Source organism: Panthera pardus, unplaced genomic scaffold (assembly GCF_024362965.1).
Source record: "Panthera pardus isolate Hobbes unplaced genomic scaffold, ASM2436296v1 HiC_scaffold_13, whole genome shotgun sequence".
NCBI classification, from domain to species: Eukaryota; Metazoa; Chordata; class Mammalia; order Carnivora; family Felidae; genus Panthera; species Panthera pardus.
In genome coordinates this window covers 4685472-4712690 of record NW_026526688.1, presented here as the reverse complement: position 1 = coordinate 4712690, position 27219 = coordinate 4685472, and the positions used below count along the sequence as shown (strand labels likewise).

The following is a 27219-nucleotide window of genomic DNA, read 5'->3' as shown; positions in this document are numbered from 1 at the left end:
ATTTTTTATCTATATTCGCAAGTGATAATGGTCTGTGGGAGTTCTTTTGTGTGTGTTGTCGTCTGTTGTCGGCATTAGGGTAATACCAACCTCATAGAAAGAATTGGAAATATCCTTCCTTGTTCTATTTTTGAAAGAATTTAAAGTTACCTTACAGTCAGCTCTTTAAACATGTGGTAGAATTAACCAGTGAGGGAATCTGGTACTGGAATTTTCTTTTAGGGGAGGTTTTGGATTACTGTTTGAATCTCTTCACTTACTACAGCTCTGCTGAGATTTTCCTGTATCTTCTTTATTCAGTTTTGGCGCATATGTGTTTCTAAGAATTTGTCCATTTCTTCTACGGTATGTAATTTTGTGGGATAAGAGTATTTATAGAATTATCCTTTTTATTTCCCCAGTTTTAGTTATCTGTGATTTTAGTTATTTGTGTTTTGTCTGTTTCTTTTGCTTTAGGCTACCTAAAAATTGTTAATTCTTTTTGATCTTTTTGAGGAAACAGCTGTTGGTTTTATTGATTCTATTATGTTTTCTATTATTTTTTATTTATCTCATCTGTGTATTATTTCATTTTACCTGCTATGTTTTAGTTGCTTTTCCTTTTCTTTTTATAATCACTTAATGTGTAGTTAGGTTGTTGTTTTGAGACCTTTCTTCTCTTTTTAAGTTATGTGTTTACAGCTATAAATTTCCCAGTGAGCACTCTTTCACTCTCTTATATTTTTGTGTGTTGTGGTCCTCTTTTTACTCAGATGTAGGTATTTTAAAATTTCCCTTGATATTTTACACATTGATTGTACTTAACTTTTTAAATTAGTAATTTTATTTGCACATATTTGTGAATTGTCCTCCTGTTACTAATTTCTAGCTTTATTTTCATGATGATTGGAGAAGATATATTAAATTATATATAATATTTAATATATATATACTAATTTTAAAAATTAAGTACAACCAATGTGTCAAATATCAAGGGAATATATTAAATACATTAATTATATATATATTAAATACATATATTTATATATAAATTTATAATATAATATATTAAATATTAGATATTATTTAAATATGTTTCATTCATTTAGACCTGTTTGTGATCCAACATATGGTTCCTTTTGTACTTGAGAAGAATATTTTCTGCTGTTAGTGGGTGGCATGGTCTGTGTATATCAATTCTGTCTTGTTGATTTATAGTTTTGTTCAAGTTGTCAATTTGTTCAGTGATCTTCTGTCTAGATTTCCTATCTGTTATTGAATGGGAGTATTGTAGTCTCCAAATACTATTGTACAACTGGCCTTTTCTCTTCTGCGTCAGTATTTGCTTCACAGATCTTACAGCTCTTTTGTTTGGTGCATAAATACTTATAATTGCTATATCTTCTTGACGAATTAATACTTTATCAGTATCAAGTATCATTTTACCTTTATAATTGTTTTTTGAGTTAAAGTCTCTTACTTTCTGATATTAATATAACCAGCCCAGGTCTCTCCAGTTAGTATTTGCCTGGCATCTTTTTCGAATTTTTTAGTACGAATTTAACTGTGTCTTTGGATATAAAGTGAATCCCTTATATACAGCATATAATTGAATCATGTATTTTGTTTTTGAGAGAGAGAGAGAGAGCCTGTGTGTGAGCATGCGCACAAGTGGGAGAGAGGAGGAGGGAGAGTGTGAGAGAGAATCTTAAGCAGGATCCAGGTCTAGCACAGAGCCCAACTGGGAGTTCAATCTCATGACTGTAAGATCATGACCTGAGCTGAAATCAAGTCTGATGCTTAACTGACTGAGCCACCCAGGCGCCCCAATCATGTATTTTTTAAAAATCTATCTTGTCCATCTCTGCTTTTTGAATGCAAAATGTAATCAATTTACATTTAAAATAATCTCAAATAAGAGAGGGCTTACTTTTGACATTTGCTATGTTTTCTAAATGCCTTAAACTTTTTTTTCCTTATTTCCTCCACCTCTGCCCTCTCTTGTGCTTATTTTTTTCCATAGTGTTCTATTTTGATCTTTTTCCTCACATTTACATCTGTGTATATTTTTCAGTAACTTTTTTTTGGTAATAACTATAGAGATTACAATTAACATCCTAAAATTATAACTATCCTGTTTAAATTGATACTAACAGAGTATCAAGAGCATAAGAAATTCTGTTCTTCTACAGCTCTGAATTCTCCCTTGGTGTTAATATTGTTACAAATTACATCTTTATACTTTGTGTGCCTGTTAACACAGATTTATAGTTATTGTTTTATACATTTGTCTTTTAAATCATGTAGAAAAAGAAGGAAGTTAGCCAAAAGTAGAATAGCGGTGTCTGTAATATTTGCTATTTGCCTTTGCTGGAATTATCTATTACGTTGTACAACTTTGAGTTACTGTCTCCTTTTATTTCCGCCAGAAGACCCCCCATTGGCATTTCTCCTAGGGCAGGTGTGCTGACAACAAACTCTCTCAGCTTTTGTTTATTCATGAATGTCTTCATTTTTACTTCTGTAAAGGGAACTTTTGCTGAAAAGAGAATACTTTATGCCAAGTTTGTTTGTTTTTCCTCAGCTCTTTACAAATAGCACCCATGCCATTTTACCCTTGGCTTTTGCTTCTTGCTTGCACTGAATCCAGCAATCAAGCAGACGTGAAAGATTAGGGATTCTCTGGTCTTTCCCTAAGCGTGTATATGATTCGCTCATTTCCCACTATGCACAGTGCTTTGGAATGTTCTAATTTCCCAAAGAAATTCTCTCCAGCTCTTTTCTTCCCAGACTTTTGGTGCTCTACTGTTTAATTTTTTTTTGAATGTTTCTTTATTTTTGAGAGAGTGAGCCAGAGTGCAAGAGGGGGAGGGGCATAGAGAGAGGGAGACACAGGATCTGAAACAGACTCTAGGCTGTGAGCTGTCAGTACAGAGCCTGATGTGGGGTTCGAACTCACAGACTGCGAGATCATGACCTGAGCCAAAGTTGGACGCTTAGCCAATTGAGCCACCCAGGTGCCCGGTGCTCTACTGTTTAAATTAATCGTACTATTTTGTGCCAGGTGGCTTTGGTTGTTCATTTGCCCAAAAATGCTTTTGAGGAATGTTCACTGTTTTCTGCGTTGAGTTATATGTGAGGCAAAATAAAGACAAGTTATATGTGAGGCAAAATAAAGACAAGTTACCCAAAGTAACACAGACAAACGAAATAAATTCTTCAATGTACTCAGTGATTATAGGCTATCTCAGTGTGCCTTAAAGCTGAAGTTATTAGATAATATTGTTGATTTCTTCTATAATAAACTTTACTAGTTCTCTGTTTACAACAATTTGCAAATTAGGTGTGGCACTGAAAATCAAACAAACTCAGAATATGTGAGAAATGGGTTTTTGATTAGTCAGTAAATGTGTTCATCAGTTAAGGTCAAGTCCTTTAAGCTTTGCATCCATGATATGATAATATATAGCAATAGCTCTTCAAAGTCTGACCGCGTCATTCAAATTAGAATCCAAAATAGTAGTAGCCTTATATAATCATGCCAGACCTGACTTTGCCACACCTAAGGTTACTTCTCAGACTTCATTTCCTCCTATGCTTCCATTCACTCAGCTCACTGACTACTGCTGGAGAGGAAGAAATTTTCCTCTATTCAAGATTCTTCTAGCTGGACTAATAATTAATATTCCATGAGACAGATTCATAGGAGAAAATCATGTCTAGCTTTATATATCTGAGGAATCCATACAGGTGTGAGATTCCAAAGACAGGAAAAATAAAGTATATACATGATCCTAAGTTACAGAGAGGTGTAGGGATCTGGGGATACAAAGGGGAGAAAGGACATTAGTGGGAAGATGAGAGGACATATTTGGAAAACTAAGGTTGCCCTGTGATACATGTAAGTTTCTTAAGTAAATAGGAATCGCTGTTAATAGCTTTCTTCCTGGTACAGGCCTTCTACCTGATTATTTTCAGGCATGTTGGGGGGCGGGGGTTCAAAGTTTCTCCCTGAGTCTTTGTCTTGATTATTTTTAGCTCAAAAGAATCTGCATGCCATTGTGTCCCATTTTGGTGCAGTCCTCCTTGGCCGCTACACCTTCCATGTTCTGCAGATATCTTCATGAAACGCTCCTTACTTCCTTCTTTGCTCAAGGTCACCTCCCACTGAAACCTAACTTAACTTGCACTCCCGTCGGCAACTCCCTTTCCCCCTTACTCTGTCATACGTTTTCCTCCATAACACCTCTTGTCTCCTAACATAGCACGCAATTAGTGTACTTATTGTGGTCATTGTTTATTGTTTACCTCTGCACTGAAATGCACAGTGCCACAGGGCATGGATCTTTGTCTTCCGTGATAGAACTCAAGGGGCTAGAACATGGAAGCAGCTGATAATCAATATTTATTTGATGAATGCCAGAAAACACTTTTTCCCCATTCCCAATAAATGAAATAGCTGAACTTGAATCCATATTTTATTGTTGAGGTTCTTTCAGTGATGAATTTTTACATGTCAGTTTTAATTTTATTATACATATGAGTGGCTGTTGTGCTTTTCTTAGGAAAATGATATTTTCATTTAACGTCTCTTCATGCCTTACTTAGGCTTTATATTCCCTTGACATTTCAACTAAATTGTTAACGTGATTACATATCATGTTTTCTATAACAAATACAACAAATTTATGCACCTAGAAGCTACTTGGCAAACAATTTAATGAATTGAACTGTTTGTTTCCTTTTAAAATATTAGTTGAAGCATACGTTACAATTTGAGTTTCTTTTTCAAATTCTGATCACCAAAGCTTTTACTTCAATTAAAAATAAAAATAAGCTAGGATTCATGTCTGTACCTTCATGCTTCCTTTCTACATAGACAATTAGTTTTGTAGCATTCACTTTCCATTACTTGGCTTTGTCCTGTTTCCTGGAGGCCACTTTTAAAACCTCTGAGGGTGGGTTGGAGACAGGAGGTTGAGTGGGAACTGAAATCAGCCAGAACATTAACATGAAAAGAAATCCTGTTCCGTTATAATTACAAAGAACAAATTTGCAGGAGAAAGGAACCCAAGTTCATGAAAAAGGTAGCTGTCTACACTTAAGAAGACGTTTTGATAAAGTCAGAAGAAGCAAAACTGAGTCTTAGTGAGATAAGGTCCTTAGAATTATTAATGGAAAAGAATCTATATGTCTCCTTTGATGGACAAACTTCATGAGGATTGAGACAACATTACGAGAGATTGGAGGTATGTCTGTATGCTTGATTAGCCTCATTTATAAGTAATTGTTAGTTATGTGTTGTCTTAGAGAGAGAGTGAGAGAGAGAGAGTGAGTTTGGCCAAAGTCTACCTTCCAAAGTTGTCTGTCTGGATATGCAGAAGGGGCCCAATAAATAACCTTCTTCCCTACCTAAGGTATGAGTAGACTGAGAAATAAGTCAAATATATACGGTTGAGGGGAACCAACAAACATCAGCAAACATCAGTTATTACCAATTAAGCTAATGTTAGACAGTTTAGTTGATACTTACAGTACCTAGTTTTCCCAGTATGAAGCTTTTGCATTAAATCATCATCATTTCTCTCTCTCTCCCATTAAACCCCATTCACAAAAGCCTATCCATACCTTTGCGTGTGCAAACCCTCTCTCTAGAAGGGCACAGAAGACTGTATGCTGCTTAAGAATGGGAGAGAGGAAGGAACCGTGTTCCCAATTTCCATTTCCCCTTCCAAACTCAGAAAGCAAATACTCTACCTCCTGAATTAAGAGGGGAAAGGGTTGGGTGGAGAGAGACCAGAGATATTATCCTAATGAGGTTACATTCACATGGAAGGGATGGATGTTTCAGAACCATTCATATCCTTTCCATATACATCTGTATTTACTTGAGATTTGCCTGAGCCACTGCCTGAGCTGAATTCTGGAGAAAGACTTTAGGTACACTGGGAGTGCTCGACCCAGCCCAGCCCAGAATAATGGTTTAAAGATATGACAACAGACGATGCAATAGACAAATAGAAAATGCACCAAACAAATGTAGTGTTAAATTGGTCCCAGAAACCCCATTGGTTTCTGAAGCTTGTTATGAGACTTTTGGAGGTTACTTTCAAACTCAGAGAACTGTATTCAATTAATGTGCAGAACCAACCCTAGTAACTCGGATATCAAAACCCTGATCATGAGAAAATGAACCCAGCTCAATCATAAACTATCCTCAACGACGTACTTTGGAGAAAAGCGGCGACTGAGATATTTTTCACAAATAACAATATGAAAATTGTACGTCTTCCTCAGGATCCTAAAAGCATGACCCTTGATAAAGACTCGTTATTTGCAAACGCCTCAATTCAAATTCAAAAAGTTATTTAGCATGTTCTGTAGTTCCAGAGAAGTATGTTTGAAAATAGATTTTCCTCCGATGTTTCCTTCTTGCCATTTGTGTCATGATTTTGTTTTCAGCCCGGGGCAACTGAGCTGCCCAAGAATCATATTGAGATCAGGAACCCCTGCAGCTGACAGACAACACTGAGCTGTTATCTAGGACTATTTTAATGTGCGTCATAAATCACAAAGCAAAGTTTCTATTTTGAAACAAATAGAAACACTCACCATCAGGGGTTCCTAAAATCTGTTTTAGAACGTCTGTTGCCTATAAGCCTTTCCTTTGTTTAAAACTGAGGTTTCAGAACTTGCCTAGAGAGGGAAATAACATGATATGCATCCACACCAAAACAGACAAGTTACTATGGTGAATTAAATCACAGTAATGGAATTTTCCGTGATAGGAAGAAGATTGTACTTTCCATGTGTTTTTTGCTGCAGCATGAAAAATAACCATCAATCTACTCAATAGTCTACTGAAAGTGAAACTTTTAATTTAGTTGTGCATTAGTGATTGTCACCTTTCATCAGTTACTTGGTGGGCCGTGGATCAAATTATCCTTTACCCTTGTCAGATTTTTGTAGATAAGAAAAGTCATTTACTTGATTTCTAAAACCATCACCTGGTATTATCACCAGATAGTCTGCTTTGGAAAGTTTTACTAAATGGCCTGAACTTGTGGCGAGGAAACAGACAGAGCTCTGTCTCCCTTTAATGAGTCCCTGCGACTGGAGTGGCCATGCCTGCTGAATCTGGGGAGGGTCTGTTCTTGGCCAGTTGGGCACATTGGTTCTCTCCTGTGGGCTGACATACGTGGCCCCGCTGGTCCCACTCAACCACAAGACCCATTTCCCCCCAAAGCAAAACAGAGAAAATATCAGAAAGGAAGTCTCATGTGTTTGTTTCAAAAGAGCTTTACTGATGTTAATAAGCTAGACTTAAAAGAAATGTCCAACTGGGCTGCATAGTTCCTGCTCTCCCAATATCTGAGACTGAGTTCCTTTTCTGAGATCATTTCTCCAGTAGCCCCCTTAGACTTTTATGGTTCTTTTGAAGACTCCTATTAATGTCATCTCTCGATTCTTTACAACTGGGAATAGAATTGATCACTTCTTCCCCTGCCTCTCCTTATCTCCTGTCTTGCTAGTTCGATTGGAAGATGGTGTTGCAGGGTTGACAATTCGGGCTCCTGCTGACCGTGCAGCTACTTTATATCTCAGAGGAAACTCGAGACTCAGGCATGTTCCAAGTCAGCCTCTCGTCTAGGTCAGTGACTCGACCACAGAATGGACTCAGGGTCTTCCATCATGTCTGAGAGTCCCAGATTTGCGACACAACTTGTGTCCCTGGACTGCAGGCCGTCGTCTTCCTAAACTAGGGTTGTGTTCAGTGAATCAAAATGGCGTCCCATAGTAAACATGCCCCTTCCCAGAGGGGGAGGAGATGGGTGGGTTTCATCTAACTCTTAAGTGGTTGGGCTAGAGATAATAACGACTGGCTGTCATCATACACCTGGTGGAAACTGAGATGGTGCACATGTCCATGGGAGACGTGTGAGACTCTGCAAGGCTGCTGATCACGTGGACTTCATCTTGCAGCTGGGGACACGGGAGCTGCTAACCAGCAGGGGTTGGGTCCTTGGGGGTGTCAATGTGAAGAATGACGCCGAGTTGAGAAACGACGAAACGTTCTTCTTTCTTCTCTGATCCACCTGTGTTTGTTCCAAGTTTTATTTTCTACAAATGATTATAACCAAGCTACGCGGGGGAGGAGCTGGAATTTGTGATGGCACAGGTTGTGATGGTCCAGCGCGCAGGCCAGGCTTTGAGGCAGGCATTCCTCGTGGACTTACTGATTTTAAAATCCCGGGCACCATGAGAGAATGGTTTTAATAATCTTCTTTCCTGGACATGCCAACGGTTGATTTTGTTTTAATTGAGATATGATGGACCTACGGCATTATACCAGATTCAGGTGTACAACATAATGATTCAGTATTTATATATTGCAGAATTATCACCCCAGAAGTCTAGTTAACATCCGTCACCATACATACTTACCAAATTTTTTCTTGAGATGAGAACTTTTTCTTCTGCAATGACAACTTTTAAGATCTACTCTCTTAGCAACTTTCAAATATGCAATGCAATATTAATAGCTATATTCACCATGCTGTACCTGACATCCCAAGACTTATCGATCTCATAACTGGAGGTAGCTTTTGACCCCCTTCACCCATTTTGACAACTAACTCTTGATAATTAAAGACTTTTTTTTTCACGTATTAATTTTCCCTTTGCTCTATGCCAGCTATATGACGTTCTTTACTTTGTACGCTTTCGATGGTATGGAAATTTACACATCACTACGATTTTTTCGTGGTTGAAAGCAACGCGTACATTTTAGCCTCAGCCTTTATAGTGTCATCCATTTAGCCTCACATGATAGTTTCCTCAGACATTCCAATAGAGCTAAATGTTTTCATTTACTGTGCCAAGCTCTGATCAGTTAACATTGCAAATGGCCTCTTATCTCCGTGTCCATATTCTTTCTGGTTACAAATATTTAAGTTAGGAGTATAATCTCCTGTTGCATTTAAAAACTTGAAGCAAAGCAAATGAAATTAGTATGTTCTTACAAAACAGATCCACACTTCTGTGAATATTTGTTATCTAGGAAAAAAGCTACTCCCCTCCCTACCCTACCCCTGGTTTTCTGATCTCAAACCTTGGAAGGTAAACTCGGGTAAAACAAAAAGGAATCGAATCTAGATATAACTGAACAAAACCATGTTTAAAGGAGAGGGGGAAACTTCTGCGCCCTCAAAGTTCTAATTAGAAATCAGTAAAATAAAAACACAGGCAAAGCCACCTCTAGACCTTATATTCTTCCAACTCAAGGCCCCAGATTTGAAAGAACTTTAGTTCTCTTCAGCCAAAGTAGCTGTTACCGGCAATCCTAATCCTCCATGGAATTTCAATATCATGCATGATTTCTTCAGAAGCATCACCAAACCAAGATAAACTAGGGGACAGAAGCCAGGGCTTTGCTGTCTTGCCTGCAGCGTAGGAACCAGTTAAAAGTTGAAAGGGCATAAAAACAGATGTAGACACGTGGTAAAGATCGATTACAACAACAGATCCATAAATGGAGCTTTTCTTTCCGATATTTCCAGAGCTGTTTGTCAGTGTCTCCGTCTTGTTTGTGCCTATTTAGATATAATGTCACTCCGTTTAAGATGTGAGAAATTCTGATACCAGTCGAGTTCCCAATAGATTTATCGTTAATCAACTGGGTGATAGCACCCCCTGGAGTTGTGCAATATAGTGCCCCCAGTCCCACGCCTAAAAATATTATTGTAACCCCAAATCCCTTTTTTAAGTACTAACTCATATAATAGCTTTGGGTCCAAAGACTTATTTGAGGAATACAACTGAAACTGGAAATAGTTTTTGGCTTTCTCACATGCCCGCCTATAAATAGAGACACATAATCAGAATCCGGTCTTCAGCTCAGATATACAAACTCACTTTTTTGTTTCTTTCTCAATTTACATAATTACCTGTCTCCTCACAAAGAGCAGTAGGAGCGTTCTAAGGATTTAGAAACTGTCCTTTGCTTCTGTAATACAGTTTGTAAGAGTTATTCTTTTTAGAAAACAGAAGGAAGAAATAGTATAAGGTTTCTACATTGTGGCATAATAGAATGAGCGCCAGTGTTAAAATAAAATACTCTGGTTCACTTTCCCCTTCCCCTGCTTATGGGTATGTGGGTGTGACTTTGGTCAAAGCACCCAACTCTTTAGTTTCCCCATCAGCAAAAAGAGGAATGCCAAGGTCTATCAAGATCCCTGCGAGGATAGAACATTTATGGAAAGTGCTTGCCATATGGTGAGTATTCAGTGCGCATTGTAGCAATATCCTCTATCAGATACAGCCGTCAGCCTGGCTTTTCTGCTCCTGTATACTGAATGTTTAATTTGTGCTAGGCATTGTACTCAGCCCTGGAACTGGAACACCAGTCTAGGAGGAAGACATCTGCCCTCCTGTGGCTTTCAGTCTAGAGCTCTTATCTCTTCATGAAAAGATTCAGAAAATAATGATGGGTTATCAACAATGATGCACTCTTCTCAAATGTGCTGGCTGATAGAGCAGTTGAAGCCCACAAGAGAGATTTGGGCCAAGGCCAAGGTAGTCACAGTGTAGGGAATATGGTAATGGGATTGATACTTCATGGTTCTGATGGACTAAGCATCAGTACCGAGGAGCTCCTGGATTCGCTCCTGACTCAAATCAATCTAAGGTATATATGGAAACAAATTCTTTACACACTGATGCTGTTACCACAGTAGACATGCATCCTTCCCCACCATCCATAAAATGCACTTAACAAGTAGCCAGATCTCAGGTCTCGCCAAACACTGAATCTGGGACAGTGGGTGTCATGATGTCTCTCTACCATCATATCGGGGACTTTATAGTACACCCTCAAATTCCCTACAAATTCACTACCTAAAATCACAAAGACTCTGGGTAAAAACATGATTGTAAGTGTCAAAATTCTGTTCAAAGATGAAACCTAGTAGAATGTGAAATCAGCCCTGTAAATGATGACATATATCATAGTTTTCTATGTGCAGCCACCGTGCCAAAATTACATTTTTCTTCCAGGTGGACACAAAATCCACATACAAATCTCAACGTCATTCCATTGAGTAGCAGGGGGAGAGGTTAATAGTCTGTGCCTGTATGAGAGAGGAGGGACACAGAGAGAATCTCATTGTTCTTATGCTCCTTAGGTGGACTTTCCATCACAGGACTAATGGCCAAGGCACCATTGAGGGCCAGTGAGTGACCAACACCCTCCGTGAAGCCACTGAGGGTCTGGGTGGCAGAATCATCTCCAGATTTGAGGAAATGGGAACAAGAGAGACCTTAAATTGAGACCTGTAGCATGTCAGGAGTCTTACAGGTCTCCATGGTCTATTTGCCCAAAGCACAAATACATACAAACCCTTTAAAAAATAAATTTACATGCAACTTCTTGGAGACCAATTCTTTTATATTAAATCTATAAAATAGCCCTTAAGATTCTAACTTATGTCACCTCAGTCAATTATTCTGCATAGTATTAAAGAGTGGAAAACTCATGACATGTTTATTTTTCATTTTTTAGCATTTACTTGCTAATTTGGGGAAGGGTACATACCTGGTAATTTGTCATGCCTTCAGACCCTAAATCTGAAAAGCTTCCCTAACTCCAAAGGACCTCATCCATTAATGCTCTCCTTTACCTTCTTTGCAAACAGTTTACCCTGGCTCCGTTCTTCCTGACGCATATTGGAGCGTGGGGTTTTAGCATGACTTTTGAACATTTCAGTTTCTCTTTGGAGGTAAACTCTCACTAGATGTTAAGAGAGACCATAATATTAGAATTTTCAAATATCTCTCGATGATCTAGAAATCATTTCCTGCGGTTCAGGAATGAAGGAAATCCGGAATGGAAGTGTAATGATAATCCACCTGCCCAGAAGGGGCTCATGCAGGGGATAGGATAGGGTTGCTGGTAGAAATTCTGAGCACCCAGGGAAAGACTCAGCTGGTAGTTTTATTTTGCCTTTCTTAACAGGGAACACTAACCGGATTATACGGCATCGTGATTAAACTATATCAGTTAACATCTTAGATTTTTTAATGCTCTGTTTAAGGGAAACTTAGTTCCCTCCATTGATCCACCACCATTACCTTGAGAGCCTGGTTTAGGCTTCTTTTGACTTCTCATGTGTTAAAGCAGGAGTATGAAATAACATTATTTCAAGTTTGGGGAACAATTCAATCCTACTTGTCCATAATGATGTGTTTCATTGCTAGGAATTGCATTAAAAGATAAAGAAATATCTGACATCCAATTAAGAATGTTAATTGTACCGTCTATGGAGAGAAAGAATTCTCTGAATTGATAAGTGTGGTTTGTTTCTGTGAGAAAAGTAGAATTGGCTTCAGAATAATTCGCAGTATAGAAATGCAGATTTGAAGGTTCTGAAAGAAAAGACTCCGATTCAGATGGGAACCTGTTTTAGGCAAAAAGTCATCTATTTAAAGAGCATCACTGTGGGATCTGGGAACCACAATAAAGTGGGGCTCTGCTTGTTTGTTCTGTGTTAATTTGATTTGTTTAGTGCTATAATAAACACCGCCATTCAAAATCTATGAAGTCAAATAATTCAACAATTCATTGTTGGTATTTCAAGTACCTTAGTGTGCTTTAAGGGACCATACAGGCTGGGCACCAAGCAGGTGTGGGTGCCCCCCCAAAGGCACCTTCTAGAAATCACCACAACCTTGCAAAATCACCCTCATTTTCCATTTGTGGAAACTGAGGCTACTATTGGCCAGGTGACCTATTCAAATCCCTAGCGTCCCATGCTGGAAATTCATCACACTTTGGTTTTGTTTGATTCGGAGACCAATGCTATTTTGCCCCTACACCGTGCACAAAGTTCCTCCAATTTGTCCCTGTGGAGTAGGTAGACATTGAATGAGTTTATTACCATTAATGTAACAATTTCTCAGTTGGTGAAATCATGACAGTATTAGAATGAACTAAAGCTTCCTCCCCTGGGTGCAGTAGCTAAGGAAACAACATTGACATCATATCTGTGCGGTTCCAGGTCTGACTCACTGCAGCTTTCCCTTGCCCTGAATTATGACCCCCTTTTAGAACGAAAAGGCAGAGATGCCAATATACCAGGAAGATTGCAGAGGAAAAATTTAGCTTCAAATAAAGCAGGGACTACTTAAGTTAGTCTCGGGAGCTCTGGCCAATCAGGCTGTTGAACAGCATGGAGATTGCAGGACCCCTCTTCTCGGCATACTAATGACAACACCCCAGTCTGAATGCCCTGGGTAATCAATCGCCTGGCTGGGGTATGATTGAAGTTCCTTCTAGTACCACTCCTTTATATTTTTGACAACTCTGTCCACCTGAGTGTGTGTATCGATTAAATTTATGCCACTATCATCCCTACCCCGCACGCATATGCCTCAACTTGACCACGTGCTTCAATGATTGAACACTGATCGCCAGACACTGTTCTAGAACGGGGATATAAACAAGGCGGGTGGTATCCTCACGCTTGAAAGCGTTCCACAGCAGTTACAGAGACAGGTAGTCAACGAGTACACAAGTAAACAGGATATTTTCATGAAATGCCAAATACAACAAGGAAATACAAGAGGGTGCAGGGTAGTGAGGATCGATGCGGGGGGGGGGGGGGTTGTTGATGGAGATGAGAGTCTGCACTGCAACCTGCGTGGAGAGATGTCACATACGGGAAGATCTAGGGGAAGAGCATTCAGGGCAGATGGATAAGCATGGGCGAAGGCCCCGAGGCTGTGGACAAGCGGAGTGTGTTCTAGGAAAGGAAATAAATTAAGCAGATCAAGCCCACGTGTAGTGATGCAAACAGACTTTACTGGAGGGAAGAAAGACCCTATGCTCTATATTTGTAGTCCGGTGAAAACCCCATTTTCTATGATAAGCACTAGAAATCGGGCATCCGTGCTTCATTTGTAATCTAACAGCTACCTGGGTGGCCTTGTTCATGGGCTGTGAAACCATTAGGGATGAACTGATTCCTTGGCATCATCTCAGGCTCGTGAGCCTCTGGCTTTTCTACATTTTGTCTCTGCTCATGTTGTGAGTAATCTCCCATAAGTGTTTGGGATTAACACTAAACCAAGCACCCTAAGGCTCTCAGCTACAGTAGCCAATATTCAGCTGCTCTTGGCACTCTGAGAGCTATAATGCTTCTAAAACTTCCTTCAGGACGTGTCGTTCCTAGAAAATGCCCGAAGACCTTAATTTTAAAACACCTTAATCAAAGTCCTACGAAGGGCAATTTTGAGTCAAGATCCTTGTGCAATTAATCATCTTACAAATAATGCAGACCCTGAAATAATCGATGAAACCGTGGAAGATAATGCGGAGTTTAATGCATATTTGATTTGTTTACCGCTTCAAAAAGTACTTATCTGATCAGGGAAACTTCCTCTTCCATCTCTGAAATTTGAGAGCTGCTGATATTTGAAATTCTGGATCCACTTAAGAGTATGCCATATTCCTTAGTCATTAGAGACAATGAAAAATTCAAGCGAAGTTTACAGCTATTTTTTGTTTTTTTAACTTCAGAGTTAGGACATTGTTACATCAAGAGGAGGAGGTGATTTTTAGTCCTGTAGCAAACCCACGGGTGTGTGGTATTGTCTTCCCATAAAAATGTCAAAATAGGAGAAGCTTTGGAGATAGAAAATCTGGTCGTGCAGAAGTAAAATTTCCCTTGCATAGAAATGTACATAAGATACGACCAACGTAAATTGTTGTTTTCATGGAAAGGATACAGGGACTGAATGGAGATGGCTGCTGAGTATAATAAATAGTTTTTAAAATTTTTCCTGAATTGCATTGTTTTCAAAATAAATCAGTGTTGCACTTGTCGCAGCAGAATATAAACTTGTTTATATTTTCTGTGTGTCTTGCCTGAGATTCAGCTGTGATGTTCGCATAGCTTCTGCTCATTCTCTGTATTTACACACAAGCCTATTCTTTCCTCTACATGGGCCAGGTAGTTGGAATGTAAATATATATTCCCAAATCTTCGCATCTCTGGGTTATTCCTCTGCAGCCCGGGTGATCATTTGTCCTGTGACTGGTTTCAGGGTCAGTAGAATTCAGTATGGAGTATCCTTTCCTGGAATGGCTTCCTTCCCATACTGAACATAATAGACCATATCTCCCTGGAGCCACTGAACCAAATCTTGTGTCAAAATGCCCCAGAGAGGAAAACATTTGCTCTTACAGTGGGATTTACATAGCAAAGGCATTACATTATCATAAATCTTTGTCTGCATAAATCTTGTCACACCTATCAAAACAAAAGCTAGGCTAGCTTCTACCTGAAAGGCTGTGCAAGGATTAAATGAGATAGTATACGCCAAGACCTTGGCACATGAGTTTTGCCAAAATGACATCTACTACTTTCTAAGAATGGGTCATCGGGTCCAGAATTGGGGCAACAACACTGTCAACAACTGTGGCATCCAGGAAGGCATTTGTTGATACACACACTCGTTCATCAGATGCTCCGGCCAACCAGAATGAATCACAGATGAATCATCTCAGCAAATGCTTTCTTTGAGGAAATGAAAGGTGTGTGCTAAGTAGGAGAACAAATTAGACAGTAAGCGTTTAGGAGGGGGTACAGGAACCTTCAGAGCAGAGGTTTTTTTCATCTCAGAAATGCCAAGGACGTACGGCCACGTTCTCAGCTGAGTGTTTTGCGAGAGTGACTTTCAGAGTAGGGAACTGTCACAGGGCACAACATGCCCTGTATCTGTCAGAATGTGTGCTACAGCCTTCATGGGTACACACCCCTGTTTAACCGGCATTGTCTCTACCCTCACCGGGACTCGGTGTTGCCAGTGGGCTCTTTGAGGAAGCAGCGGTGGTCTTATGGACCTTCTGAGAATAAAAATCAAGATCAACAATCAAACAAAACAAGACACATCCTAGATCCAGTTTTCCTGGCTGTTATTCATTCTGTAGGACCGGACACTACGGCTCTGAAACAAACCGCTCATGTACATCGGGTGACACACGCTACTTTAAACAGTGTCGGGATTAGTGAAGTGTTCGGGAAAGTGATGGCAGTGATAGATCAGTTTTAAAGAAAAACTGAAGTGAGAGTTTCCCAATATCTGGATTTCACTGTGCGATCTAAGCTATTCACTAAAGTTTGATCGGTACTCAAGCCTAGGACGGATTGCATTTTGCATGGGGCTGGTCTCTAGTGAGGTGTTTTGGGGGGACAAACACCAGTCTCTGGCGTCAGAAATCCCTACTTTGTTTCTGAGAAACTTGGGATGACTTTCCACTTCCACCTGCATTTTCGTATCTATACCCTTCACGTCGCAGGACTGCCATCTGGCCAACTGAGATTCTGCGTGAAAATGTAGTTTGAAAACAGTGCCTTGCTCCCAAAGTCTACGAGAGGATTAAAATGCCTGCTGGTAATCCTCTGTGTGGGAAGCCGTGCTATTGAGGATCTCTAAATTGGGTAGAAATCTACACTAAATTAACTCTGCATGAGTCCCTGACACCTAACATTCTGTTGATTACTTCAGAAGGAACCAAGTATTTCGTAAGGTATAATTTAGCTGCTAGATGATTTAGATACCAACTTCTTTTGTTTTCTGAGCTTCAATGAGATATAACTGATACAGAATGTTGTTAGACGCCCATCTCTTAAAATTGCGGCAGGTATGGAACTTTTCTGACTTGGTTCGCTTGAATTGTAGCACCTCACAAACTATCTGTGGGTACAGTTCTGTGTGTTTCCACGTTACATGCATTTAAGGTATGTGCATAACGCATATCATTACATACATACATTCTTTTTCTTCCGTTGGCATTGGCGTTTGATTTCAAGGTAACTTCCATCATCAGAACTTGAAGAAGGAAGACCAGTAGACATTTTCTTCAGTAACAAGGGAGCTTTCGATCCTGTAAAAAACAACACAATTTTCACTAAAAGATTAAAATTATCCGCAGGTTGCTTCAGTGCCCTTAGGAAATATAACTTAAAAAAGTACTTACAATCGATGCCTGTTGAGCAATATGTTGATGTGCGATTATGTTTATAGTATTTAAAAATGCGTCTATTAAATTTCCTTCCAGTTAAAACAATCTGCTTCTTTTAAGCTGTTTTTAAGGCCGACATTTAAATCAAGAAACATAGATTTAAGCCATTTGAAAAGAAAACATTTGTAAAATATTTGAGGGTTCTCTGTAGCAGACAAGCGCCTGTTAAAGTATGATAACCAAGAGGGGACAGTCGTATGAGGGAGATAGGCAAAAGTCTTTGCTGGGACGTTTGAGGAAGAGCCTCCACCTTGGCATTTGCTGGTGGTGGGGCTACAGGAAGTCCCACACTCTCTGTGTAAGTGCGTGTGAACCCAGAAATGTACATAGATGTCATGTATCATCCACATACATTCATCTGTGGCTTTACTTTATTCAACTAAAAGAACATTTTGCTATTGAAGCAATCTTTATTTCAGACATACCTTACCAAGATACCTGAATTAAGTTCTGGTACCAATGGTGAATGTCATCTGTAAGTTATTTGCACTCCTGAATTATAATCACTTCACATCCTGAGATTAACCTTTTGGGGAATAATTTTGCTCTATTCACAGCTGGTGTCAGCGGTTATTTTTTGTGAGTGTGTTAGGAAGCATGAACCCCACATAGGTCATAATGATGCGGAGATCTACAGCTCACAGTAATTGTTTTTAAGGGGATGTCCTTCAATTCAACATTAGTATAGATTTTGCATTTCTCTCAGGAGTTGTAGTCAATACCACTGTAGTACTGATGTGTAGACAAATAATTATTTTCACATGCCTTGTGTGTTTTTGTTTTTAAATGAGGGTCGAGATGCTTGAGTGGGACAGGAGACATTGAGTAAATTGTTGGGAAGTTCACAATTCCCTAGTGGGACCAAAGCAGGGGGTGGGGGTTGTTGCTCCTACAAAGAAAGACCAATAAAATCAGGATTTTTTTTTTTTTTTTGTAGCACAAAATGCTATTTTCTTACACGTTTTGGATAGACCTCCACCCAGATGAGAGAGGTCAGGGCTGCAGAAGGACTTCCATATTATGATCCATTTGTCTCTTTCCAATATTAGAAAAACCCGGCTCTGATTCTGAATCTCCATCTGCCTATAATCACTATTTTCCTATTCTACTACCTTCTTCTTATGGATTCATGAGGTTTCTTCATTGCATTATGAACATGCCATTTGTTGAATACAAACATCCTAGTGTTTGTATTTCTTTTTCTGTCTCTCCTTTCATGAGTATCATTTTTGGGGTTCCATTTAAGAGATCTTTGCTTGCCACACAGATCAGATTTTTTATGCTGTTTTCTTTTGGAAGTGTTATTGTTTTACACCTTTCATTTTTGTCCGCAATTCATAAGGAACTGATGTATGTATACATAGTAAGGTAGGGATCAAGATTTATTTTTCCCATTTGGATATCCAGTTGGCCCAGAACATTCTATTAAAAATACCATCTGGGGTGCCTGGGTGGCTCTCTCGGTGAAGCATTGCACTCTTGATTTCGGCTCAGGTCATGATCTCATGGTCCGTAGTTCGAGAATTGCAGTAGGCTCCATGCTGGCAGTGCAGAGCCTTCTTGGGACCCTCTCTCTGTGCCCCCGCCCTGCTCACACTCTCTGTGTCTCTCAAAATAAATAACCTTAAAAAAAAATAAAATACCATCCTATTTCTGGTGTACTGAAGAACCACATTTGTTATAAATCTATCATTTATATCTCTGTGACTTTGTTTTGGGGCTTTCTACTCTGTCCTGTTGTCTATTTATCTAGGTTTGTACCAGTTAGACACTGTTGAATTACTATAGCTTTATAATAAGATATGACCTTCAGTAGCATAGGATCTCTGATTCTGTTCTTCAAGGTTGTCCTGGATATTCTTGGTCCAGACCAACTGCATCAGAATCTATCTAAGGGACAGATATGTGGAAAGCCCCTAAGTTGTTTGGAATGTGCATCCCGGCTGGAGGGTTGCTCATCTAACTTTTGAGCACTTCCAAAGTTCCTCCCAGGGCCTGTGGAAAACTCTGTCTACTGATCAAATGTAACTCATTCTTCAAAATCTACTGTACTAATTGGTACCCATTGCAACCTAAGTGTTACTCCTTGGAGAAAAGTCTTAATATCTGATAATCTGGTTCAGCATGATGGGTCTATAATAGTAGCTACTTTCCAGCTGACACTTTTTCCTTTGAATTTATTTTTCTTTCCTCCAATTTATAATCAAGTTTTCACTTTTTGATTTACTGTGAAGCAGGAATTGCTAGATAAACCAGAAAAGCTATTTTCCTTAAAGACCTTCAAAACCCCCACAGCTTTAATATCTACTTGTTACAGTGTTATTGTTAGATTTAAATTTAGTGGAAAATGGGCTTCTTATTAGTTCTTTGGTTTTAAACTCATAAATCCCTTTCATTAAATCTTTTTTATTAAGATTTAGCAAACTCCCACCAGCATTTGATAATATTCCTGTGAAAGACTTGACTCTCTGAGAGCTACTATTGTGTAGTATTTTTTTTAACATGTAAAACATAGTTGCAAATAATTTTCTGTTTGCAGTTCAACAATAAAAGCGGGGATAATGCTTGTATTCAGATATTTATACTACGTGTAATAATCTGCCTATGCCCCGATCCCTCTCAAACTTTCTTACATTATTAGGGTCAAAACATTTAAATCCATTCGAGAGTATTGGTGGGAAACGTCCAGATGAAGAAGGAATGAAACCCTGCAGGCAGTGTCCAGGGGCCACTTGCTAGCTAGCCCCAGACAAAGAAAAGGTGGGAAGGATTTGATAGAGGAGTTGTTTTGTTCTCGCATATGGTGGTGATGTTCGCAATGAAAGTAATTAAAGTGTGTTCATTAGGGAAGATAGCCTGTCTGTCCTGACCTTTTCCCTTCTGGCTGCTTGACCTATGCAGAGCCTGGGCAGGCACAAAATGAGAAGTCACATAACAGGGAACATGTAAATCGTAGCAGGGACGGGGGTAGCACAGAGAAGCCACAGAAGGTCCGTACCCTACACTAGATGTGGTAACGAGGGTAGAGGTGGGGGTGGGAGAAACAGGGAAAGGGAACAGGTAGGGAACCATGGATAAAAGCAGGTGGATGAAGGATGATGCCTGGCAGGAGGGGAGGTCAGGAAGGGAAGGGTGGGAGGGTTTATCTGGTGGCAAGAAAACAGCGGTGGGCAAGCAGGTGGCTGTTGCTAATCTCCCAGCAGATCTTGTACACTGAATCCGGGGGCTACAATTTACAGCCAAAGAAGGGCCTGCTCCTTGGAAGCGCTCTTGATATCTGAGAACTGCCAGAGAATCCCAATGTTAAAATCAATACCATAAGACTTTGGGCAGCCAAGGCCGCCCGGAAGCAGCTCTCAGGCACAGTTTTAACCCACTCAGTGGCCGAAGGCAGCTTTGTGGCGCGCTCTGCTCTTCCTGTCTTTCCTCCTTCTCATGCGGTTTGGCTTCTGTACCAGTTCTGCACCAATTCCACCAGTAGTCGGGGAGGGGGGTGCCCCCACAGCAACAAGCAGGCCGCGCTGGGGCGTCGCGCAGGGCACCTCCTTCCTGCCGCCGTTCACCTGCAGACAGCATCACATTCCGCAGGGCGAGTTTCCACGGCACCGCCTTCCGCTCCAGACACACACGGGAAGTCCATGGTGTGATCTGTATCTCTGACCTTCCGGTTGGAAATGAGAGGTTCCCACGACCTCTCCCTTGGGTTCCGTTAATTTGCTAGCGGGGCTCGCAGAACTCAGCAAACCCGTTCGCTCACTAGGTTGCTGGTTTAGCGCCAAAGAAATTAGACGATGCCAATCCACAGCCGGATACAGAGATGCACAGCACAGGATCTTCCAGGGTCTCCACATGCTCACAAACCTGGAAGGCCTCTGAACTCCTTCTTTTTGTGTTTCTATGGAGACTGTATCATGTAGGTCTGATTGATTAGTAGGTGTCGTTGGCCCTTGGCAATTGATTGAACCTCCAGGCCCTGTCTCCCTCCCGGAGGCCATGGGTGGACGTGGGACTGGAAGTTCGGCCTTCTGATCACATGGTGGTTTCCCCTGGAAACAGCCCCCATCCTTAGGTGCTGTCCAAAAATCCTCTCATTAACATGACACAAGACATATATATATATATTTTTTTTTTTTCTTTCATCCCATAGGACATTCCAAGGTTTGTAGGAGCTCTGTGCCAAAGGGACTAAGACCAACTATATATTTATTTCTTACTTTATGTCTTATTATAAATCACAACATCACAAATGTCAAACTTGAATACTGAGAGCAATCCTAATTCAATTCAACCTATCTAAGGGAAATTAGAATAAGAAGGGGGAATAAAGTGTGGGATATCCTGCAGATGTGCCCAGGGAAGCCATTTTCTTCAATGGCATCCATCACTGGAAGATGCACTTGTCCTCTTACCCCCATCTGCTGAATACCCATCCCCGGCCATGGGAATAGGAAACCTTTGACAGAGGGGAGGTCCCTGATTCCCTTGGGCGGCTCCTTAACCTTTGCTAACTTAATTTCTTTGGTTGTACGCCTTTTATTTTGGACTGGATAAGATTTCTGTGGCTTTGTGTTTTTCTTTGACTTTGTGGGACTTTGCCACATTAGGTGAGAACCAATAGTTTGAATACTGAATGTGGTTTTCCCTAATTATTCATATTGCTTCACACTGCAGTCATTGGAATATGCCAATATGTGTGGATGAGTGTAGTTTTATAGTGGTTATTTGACCCGTCAATTTAGTTTCTCTGAGCAAGGGACTTATAGGCAGGGTGTTCAGCATTCAGCATAATACTACCCAGATAATTGGCACCAAATTTCTTTCACAAATATGGTAGGTTGATACCGATGAAGATGTATTTAAAATTACAGAGAAAAATTTTCCCCAAATTTCTAATGAGTTCCCAAATTTGTATATTTTCCTTCTTTGCCTTCCCCCCACCCCCGCCCACTGTTAACACTGGACAACACTGCTACAACTTATCATTCAATAGTTGTGCATGAAATAAGCCGCAAAATAAGCCATTATAAAAACTGGTCAAAATGGTTGGAAATTTTTTTTTTTTAAATCCCAGAGGAAAGATAGGCCACAGTAATATACTAATATACTCTTTGTGTGTGTGTGTGTCTGTGTTTTCTTTTCCAGGTCAGAACTGTGGAGGCTTAGTCCAGGGTCCCAATGGCACCATCGAGAGCCCAGGGTTTCCACACGGTTATCCAAACTACGCTAACTGCACGTGGATCATTATCACAGGAGAACGTAATCGGATACAATTGTCATTTCATACCTTTGCTCTTGAAGAAGATTTTGATATTTTATCAGTTTACGACGGCCAGCTCCAACAAGGGAATTTGAAAGTGAGGTAAAGTATTGGCTCTTTATATTATAGATTTAAGTGGCACTGTTTGACTTAGAGTCTGAAACTTAATTGGAATTAATTATGTGAACTTAATTACCGGAAAATTTTAGTTACAATAAAGAAAAAGTAGACTGCAGATTTGTGCACTCTTTAATACTTAAAAACTTGTTATTAAAAGCAATCATTGACTTCATTTATAGACATCAAATTGTTGAAGATCTGCAAAACAATGCTGTCAAGGTAACTGAAGGAAAGTGACAATACGCCATTATTTTTAAGCAACTGTAGATTTGAGAGAAAATGCATGAAGAGAAATGCATAAGTACAACTCAGAGAACAACAAAAGGAACTTTTATATTGTCAGAGAATACATTGACTAAAAAGTCTGGGAGGTGGGCGGAGTAAAAACATGAAAGAACGTTGAACTCTGGAGAGAATTTTTGGTTTGCACCATCATAATGCATTCTGTTCTCCATTAGTTTTCTCTTCTGATCTATGATTTTTACCATCAAGAAAGAAAAAAATATTTTCTGGAATGATTTTAAGTTACATTTTTTAAAAATTTATCAGCAAGGAAAGCATTGTACCTGTACAAGTTTATGCATTTTTTTTTAATTTGTCAAAGGAAACAGGAACATCCCATTCAAGAAAGTGGAATTTCTTAGGTAAACTGATGAACATACTTAAATAAGGCAAATAAGTCTTTACCCTCGGCTTTAAAATTCTATACTAATTAGGGACTGTTTGCTGAATATATAAAGTTAGGTAAAAAATTGACAGTGGGCAGAAGAGGTTGTATTGGTTAGATAAATGAAATGGTATTGTCGCTAATGTCAACAGAAATACACACAAGTCACATATTTGATTTTTTTTATTTTGTAGATTGAGAAAAGTCCTATAGAAAATTGTACATCTAGTTAATATATTGATATATTAGAGTATATGTAATTGATATATTAAATATACAATGATATATTTTCTTTGCACTTTCTTTATGCATTTTCAGATATAAAACATCTTTTGGTTTTTCTGGGTCATTTATAATATCCATTGTCTATTTTTAGAAACTCTTTTCCATTTATCCTTTTTGTCATATAGTGCACACAGTTACCTTCTTTATGGATTATTAGGTAAACTTTCTCCCACCTAACATGTATGGCCCTATGCTTTAGATGTTTGGCAAAGTATCTATGTATCAATCCTTGGTAGTTTGATGCAAGATTGATTCCCCGCTTACTGATCTTTTAAATATTAGTTATTTACTATTTTTTATTCCAAATAAATTATGATACTAGAGAATAGTGTTATGTTGTAATAATAGAAAGAATTATAATAGAAACTGCAAAGACTTATAAAAAAACAAAAGAGAATCCAATTTATTCAACCATGAAGTCATATGACTTTGTTAAAAGTATTCATTTCTCATTCCATTAGAAAAATTCTTAGTATGTCCCCTTAAAAAATACTTTTGTCAATACTTCTATTTCCCATTTTATTTTACTTTATAAATTAAAAGTCATTTATTTTAATTTATATCATTTCCTTTTTTATTTTATAATTTTTTATAATTATTTTAATTTATAATTTTATGATAATTCCTACAATTCTATCTTATTCTAAATGAAACCTGCCTGAATGTTAATTTGAGTCACTGTCTCTAAACAATTTATGTTCTCGTGGTAACATTATGATCACTTATATGTTAACTACAAAGTTTAGACAACAGCGTTCCTACCATCTTCAGGATTATAACATGATCAGCAGTGGAAATATTAAGGGTGGGACGACTAAACTCATTGTACTTTATGTCGAGGTTCCAGTGAATAGTATATAAATTGGTATCAGTGCCTCAAAGAGCTTTATAAATATTGGTGAGTTACATGATTGGCATCCTCATTGTTTTTCTCACGTGGGTATTTTTACTAGACAAGAAAGCTGATAAGAAAGAACTCCTTGGATTCCTATAAATTTCTCAGTTACCTACAATTTTTCATTTGAGACAGAGAAAAAATATGTCCTGTTTCTGGTCTTTAAGGCGTGGAAGATGGTTTCATGTTTCCATAAAATTGTGTAATCTTCCTTGTACTTAGTCTTCACACTTAGAATGCCTTTGTGTGGACAGTCCATGGGGGTAGGGTAGCACTTTGGGGGACATAAGTGGTCGTTCTAGGTATCATTACACAAATGAGCAAAACATATCAAAAAAAGAATTCCATCGACTGCTAATTGCTATGAGTCTTTACTCAAATCAAAGATTTTGGATAAATAATGACATGAACTATGAAAAGGAACAGTGTCAGGGCAAACCCATGAGGTGGTTGCAACATTTCACCATCGGTTGATGGCAAAGTGGTTTTAAATAGCATCGAATTCTAATTAATGAGGTGAGGGAGACTCCAGTCTCCTTGTTGCTACGTGTTTCCCATTAGGTTTTGGAGCAGTTGTCTGTTTCTCAGGCATACATCACTCAACACTGTAAGCATCCCTGGAATTCTAAGGATCTCCTGTGACAGGACTGATGTCCTCTCTGGCCCACTGTGTCGTCACATTGTTACTTAGAGCTGTCCTGCTCTCACTTGTCACTTCATGGCTGCATAGAAACTGTTTTCATTCGCTCAGCATGTGTGCCCACAAAAAAAGTTAATAATTGTTTTATTAAGGAGCTTGAGAATTTCTATAAAGAGATTTCTTTTGTTTAACCACTGTAAAGAAAACGTTTCCAAATACTCCACTATTTACATTTAATCCCCCAGTGACAGAATTTAGCATTTGGGGGTTAGGATTGTTGATATTTATGTTGCAATTTGACCTATAGTGAAGACTAACCAAATTATTTACCCTGTGTAAAGAAAAATATTCTTGAAAACAAAAAACATATAGTTCATGTTACCATCTTGGATTGTTTATATATAGTTCAAACACATATGATGTGCCCCTCCATCAATAAATTCAATTTTAACATATAGATATTGACAGGTAAATTAAGGCTTCTCTTCAGCACAAGAGAAAAGATTTGATTCAAAATTGGAAATAGAAATCTTCTCCTTGAGGAGCACCTGGCTGGCTCTGTTGGAAGAGCATGCGACTCTTTGTTCTCTAGCTCATGAGTTCGAGCCACACGTTGAGTGTAGATTTTACTTAAATAAATAAATAAACTAAAAAAATAAAAAAAAAAGAAATCTTCTCTTTGAATTGCCTGGAATTAAAACCACTGATTTTTATGACCTGTCACAGACCTGTCACATTTTTGCTATTTTTTTAAATCTCTGGGCTTTATAGACTCTGCCCACTCTCTTGCTTCTCAAAGCCCTACAGAGGTCCAACCAAGTAGTCATAAAGTCTTTGGTTTTTATTGGGCAACATCTCTTCATTAGCTACTACCTGTGCTGATCCTCAAGAAACTGTTCCAATAAAGGCACTTGTTCTATTGTAGATTGACCGAGACATTTTGGTTGACCAGTACACCAATACAATGACATTACTTCCCTTGGCTCATGCCTCCTCACCCGCAAATACGATAGAAATGTATTCCTCATACTTCTGGAGGCTGACAGTCCGAGATCAAGTTGTTGGCAAATTTAATGCCTAATGAGGGCAGGTTTCTTGGCTCGTAGATGGTCGTTTTCTCCTGTGTCCTCACATGACAGAAGGAACAGGGTGGCTCTTTACGGTCCCTTTTATAAGGTCATTAATCTTATTCATGAGGCCTCCTCTCATGTTCTAATCACCTCCCAAAGGCCTTACCTTCAAATACCATTAAATTGGAAGCTAGGATTTCAACATACAAATTTGGGAGAGGGGTCACAAACATTCAGTCTGCAGCACGATGGGAGTACTTTATTTAGTTGAATAGGTTTTTCCTTGCTCTGACCTTATAAGAGAATATGTTTATCATTCTATTTCCTCATCCTTCTCTCTATTCACCTAAAGGATGTCGTACATTCAAAAACTCATTTAATATTATACTTATTTCAGAAAATTTTCCCCGTGCTTCCCAAATTAAAAAGCAAGAACCCTCCCAAAGACTTTTTTTTTCTAAGCTCCTTTAGCACTTGGCACTGACATAGACCCTGAAGCACATACTCCTTTCAAATTATACCAGCTCTGAAGTTGCCTCTAGTTGGGGATGCATATCTCTTTGTTGTGGTGTGTCAAACAGAACATATGTCCTCTGAGGTCAAGACATGTGTCGTGAGTGTGTCTTCTCTGATGATAATAGATATGTTACCTTGAAAATAGTCAACAAATCTTCATGGGGTGCTTTTGATTAAAAATACTCCTGATTCAGGGCCACTCATCACTGTCCTCTGTGCGTGTAACCCCACATGACTTCTATCTAACTCCTTTGGATGGGCTGGAGTTAATTGTCCAAGAGAGAGGGTGCTCGCTAAATATGAAGTGGTGACGTAGCATTTATTTGTCCCTAAATCAGAAAATAATCAAAGTTGACATCAATTTCCAAATGTGATAACATTATAATGTCAAGCTTTGAATGGAAATCTTATTATAACCTCAATAAATGAATAAAAGTGAGTCTATGGAGGGAAACTGTGTCATGCATATGTGGGAAATCAGAATATATTATTCCAGGATTATTGTAGAATACAAGAAAATAGCTTTGGCAGTGATCTTGACTCTCCTTCTGTGACATACAAGATTATCCTTTATTTTCTGCACTGAAGATAAAGAAGTTAGGAATTAATATGATAGGGCCATTAAAATCAGGAAATCATGAATAAGTATTGCTAAAAGATCAGTTTTCTCCAATTTTTTCCTACTCTGTCATAATGTGTCTGACTGC

The 27219-nt window shown here is 39.0% G+C and overlaps 1 protein-coding gene across 4 annotated transcripts in view; it reads left to right on the top strand.

Moving 5' to 3' along the window:
- Positions 1-27219, top strand: part of CSMD1 (CUB and Sushi multiple domains 1) — a 2004702-nt gene that overhangs the window by 351991 nt on the left and 1625492 nt on the right. For all 4 annotated transcript variants that reach the window (XM_053900776.1, XM_053900775.1, XM_053900774.1 and 1 more), the window contains exon 2: positions 22205-22421. In XM_053900776.1, the coding sequence (XP_053756751.1) occupies positions 22205-22421 (217 nt within the window). The remainder of the gene's footprint in view (positions 1-22204; positions 22422-27219) is intronic.